The sequence below is a fragment of the Hevea brasiliensis genome, chromosome 4 (genome assembly GCF_030052815.1).
Source record: "Hevea brasiliensis isolate MT/VB/25A 57/8 chromosome 4, ASM3005281v1, whole genome shotgun sequence".
Lineage (NCBI taxonomy): Eukaryota > Viridiplantae > Streptophyta > Magnoliopsida > Malpighiales > Euphorbiaceae > Hevea > Hevea brasiliensis.
The window spans coordinates 23702098-23705539 of NC_079496.1; the positions used below are offsets into that span (position 1 = coordinate 23702098).

The 3442-nt window shown below is 30.5% G+C and overlaps 1 protein-coding gene across 1 annotated transcript; it reads left to right on the top strand.

The window, feature by feature from the left end:
* The first annotated feature begins 214 nt into the window (after positions 1 to 214).
* Positions 215 to 1317, top strand: LOC110634778 (uncharacterized). Its single transcript, XM_021783917.2, has one exon. It carries the CDS (start codon positions 245 to 247, stop codon positions 1196 to 1198), a length of 954 nt encoding a protein of 317 aa, XP_021639609.2. The 5' UTR covers positions 215 to 244; the 3' UTR covers positions 1199 to 1317.
* The last annotated feature ends 2125 nt before the right edge of the window (positions 1318 to 3442 follow it).

The window sequence follows — 3442 nt, forward strand, 5'->3', positions numbered from 1 at the left end:
ATGAATAATGAGAATTGTCTTATTTATTTGAGTTGGATAAAATTTAAGAAGGAAGCCATAATTCAGGACCATAGATTCATTATTGAAAAAAAGAATTAAAAATAAAGATAAGTAAGGGCGGGATTTGTACCACCGAATGGACAATGTTGTCTATTTCATGAATATGTACACTCCTGTTCAAATTGAAATGAATCCCCTATAAAAGCCACATTGACGCCTCTAGGAAATTGTAACACATACAAAGATGGGTAGTCTAATAGGGCATGTATTACCAGGCACAGCTTTCCTTGCACTAGGTTTATGGCATCTCTTTAATCACATTAAACTCTATTCTCTACATCCAAACTCCTACACGTCTTCTCCTTGGTTCCCCACCTCAAAACTAAGGTACTTGGAGCTCTTCTTGATCATGGCAGGAAGCTCTATCTCCATTTCCATGGAGCTTTTCATTGGTCCTGAGAGACACCAACCCTTTGATCCTGATGGAACCATACCATCAAATCATCTCAGAAACTTTGAGCACTCTTCAATTTCAATGCTTTTCTTGGTTTATGCAACTTTTGCAATTCTTCTTGACAGATTTAAGCCTAAAGCTCAACTTGGTCTAACACAGCTTCTTGGAGCAGTAGCTTTTGGGCAGCAGTTCTTTCTCTTTCATCTCCACTCAACAGATCACAAGGGTCTGGAAGGGCAATACCATTTGCTTCTCCAAGCTATTATAATTGTTTCTTTAGTCACCACTCTTATGGGAATTGGGCTTCCAAGGAGTTTCTTGGTTAGCTTTGTGAGGTCTGTTAGTATTGTTTTTCAAGGAGTTTGGTTCATAGTGATGGGCTATATGCTATGGACACCTAAATTGATACCTAAAGGTTGTGCACTCTACGATGAAGATGATCACCATGTGGTTAGATGCGGCAGCCAAGAATCATTGCATAGGGCTAAATCATTAGTAAATATTCAATTCAGCTGGTTACTAATTGGGATTGCAATTTTTGCAATTTCTTTTTATCTGGGTCTGGTTGAAAGATTTGGCAAAAGGGTGGAGCACTATTCTGCACTACCAAAGGAATTTGAAGAAATTAAAGAAGAAGAAGTGTTTAGTGATGTTGAATCCCAAAAGGAAAAGAAATTTGGTGAGTCCAGGGGTAGTTTTATTCATATGGGAGCTGGATTTGCACCATTCAACATGGAAAGGTAGAATACGTGGGAGAATATGTGATTTCCTGTGTTGTATAAATTCGCTTGCTCGGTGGTATGCTGCTTTGTGTATCTGTATTTGTCTATTAGTATATAAAATTGCACACATATTTTTACATATATTTTTTTTTTCATTAAATGAGTTATAAGAGACAAATAGATCCATTAGTATATAAAAATTTTACCCACAAAAGATGAGCTTAATGATTAATGATTCAGTTTTTAATACACTCATCTCAAGTTCGAGTCTTCCTGACTCTTGTTGAAGTTTCTTGTAAGTGGGCCGACTATAAATCTTTAGTAATATATAGTCTCTTCTGGCTCTGAAATAGAAATATCCTTTCCACCCCTAAACTAATTTTTTTAAAAGAAAATATACAATCATACTTTTTTTTATATGATTTGAAATTTTGTATATTAACTATTGGATATGCTACTATAGTCATCAAATTATGTACCGAAAATTTTGAAGTTAATTCAATTTAAAGAATTATCATATAAATATTTTTTAAAATTTATTTTTTTTAAATATAATTGAAAATCAAATATATATTAAAATGAAACATAAACTATTCATTTATGATTGAATTAAATATTATTAGATTGTTGTTGAAGATAGCTTTGAGTTTCCAATTATGCCCCTCGCATAGCAGACAAATGTGCCCATGCTTTTAATTTCTCTCTCGTTTAGGGCGATTGTGATTCTATTCGTAATGTTGATGCACAGGCAGTGTAATAGTTCTTATACCATCTGAAATTTCAAATTTAAATTTTAATAATATTTTAATTAATAAAAAAATAATTATATGTTAAGATTAATATTTAAGGTGTTATTACTCATTTCTGTCTAATTGAGAGGTTCAAAATATTATTTTTCTTTATAAATAAATTTAAAAATAATTTCTTTATTTAATTTTAGATCAAATTCAAGTTGATTAGTTTAATTAAGATAGATCAAGTTCGAATGAGTTTACTTAGTTTTATAGATTATTAAGATTTAAATTATTTTAAATTAAGTATAAATTTACATGAATGACTATTCCCCTCAAATCAAACGAATTCAAATTGAATTAATTAATAGAACCAGAAATTTCCACTCTAGTTAGTAATGGATAGACCCAGTTATCAATTTGGTTTCAATTCGAACCGACTCAAAAATTGCGAATTCCAATTAACTTAAAAGTGTGAATTAGATTTGAAGCCATGGACCTCCATTTCGGTTTAGCCATAGATTTCAGTTCCAGTTCTGGTTCAATCTATGTCCAAATTAAGTGGTTCATAATTTTTTTCAAATGTTTTAAAATTTTAAATGAAAAAAAGGCAATTCGGTCTGAAACTATCTAGTTCGGTTCTTATTTAATTTCAGTCTAATTTATTTACAATTCAAATATAAAATAGATTTAATCGATTTTAATATAATTCCAATTTAATTTAAATCGGTTTAATTCTGATCTAAAACCGGCCCTGGCCAAGAAAATGTTGAGATTATTAGGAAATTAAAGAGAGAGAGAAAAAAAGAAGAAGCCAATCAACACAAAGAAACAGAGGAATCAAAGCAACAACTCCAAAGTAATAACATCATAGGCATGTGGATTTGTATTTTGTATTTGAAGGTAAAGTTGACAGTTCCATTGGATTTTGTAATGATGAACAAACGAATTATTTGGTGAAAAGATGATAACTTAATGCTAAACAAGGGAGAAAAAGGTTTTAAAAAAATGAAAATCATTTTTTTTTAATCCTAATTTATCCATAATTATTTTTTAATATATGATATATAATCCACTCCTTAGGAATCTGGGTTTGGGGCAAGAAATCAAAATTAGTTGAGACTTGAATTAATAAAAGCATTATTTATACTAAAAGAATTAACCTAATAATTGCTAAAATTTTTTGTATTCTGCTATGATTGATATAAAAAATAATATAAAAAATAAATTTCACCATAATATTTTTTGGACAAACTATCCAAATGCATTGCATGTTCATCTAAGCTTCATTCCTTGTTGAAACTTGAAACTTTCCGGTAATAGTTAGCAAACAAAACAACTAAAGAAGATAACAAATGGAATGATCCAGCATGAAAGTTTACTCCATTGGAAGTTTGCAATGGCCAAGTGAATTCAATTCCCAATTGACCAGCCATGCACAAATATACATACTTCACATTGGAAGCTCTTGGAATGGCCAAGTAAGCAAGTCTAATTTATATATATATATATATATATATATATACACACTACCG

What these genes read in the sequence shown, in the direction of transcription:
- LOC110634778 (XM_021783917.2), top strand. Translation starts at nt 245, where the DNA reads ATGGGTAGTCTAATAGGGCATGTATTACCAGGCACAGCTTTCCTTGCA.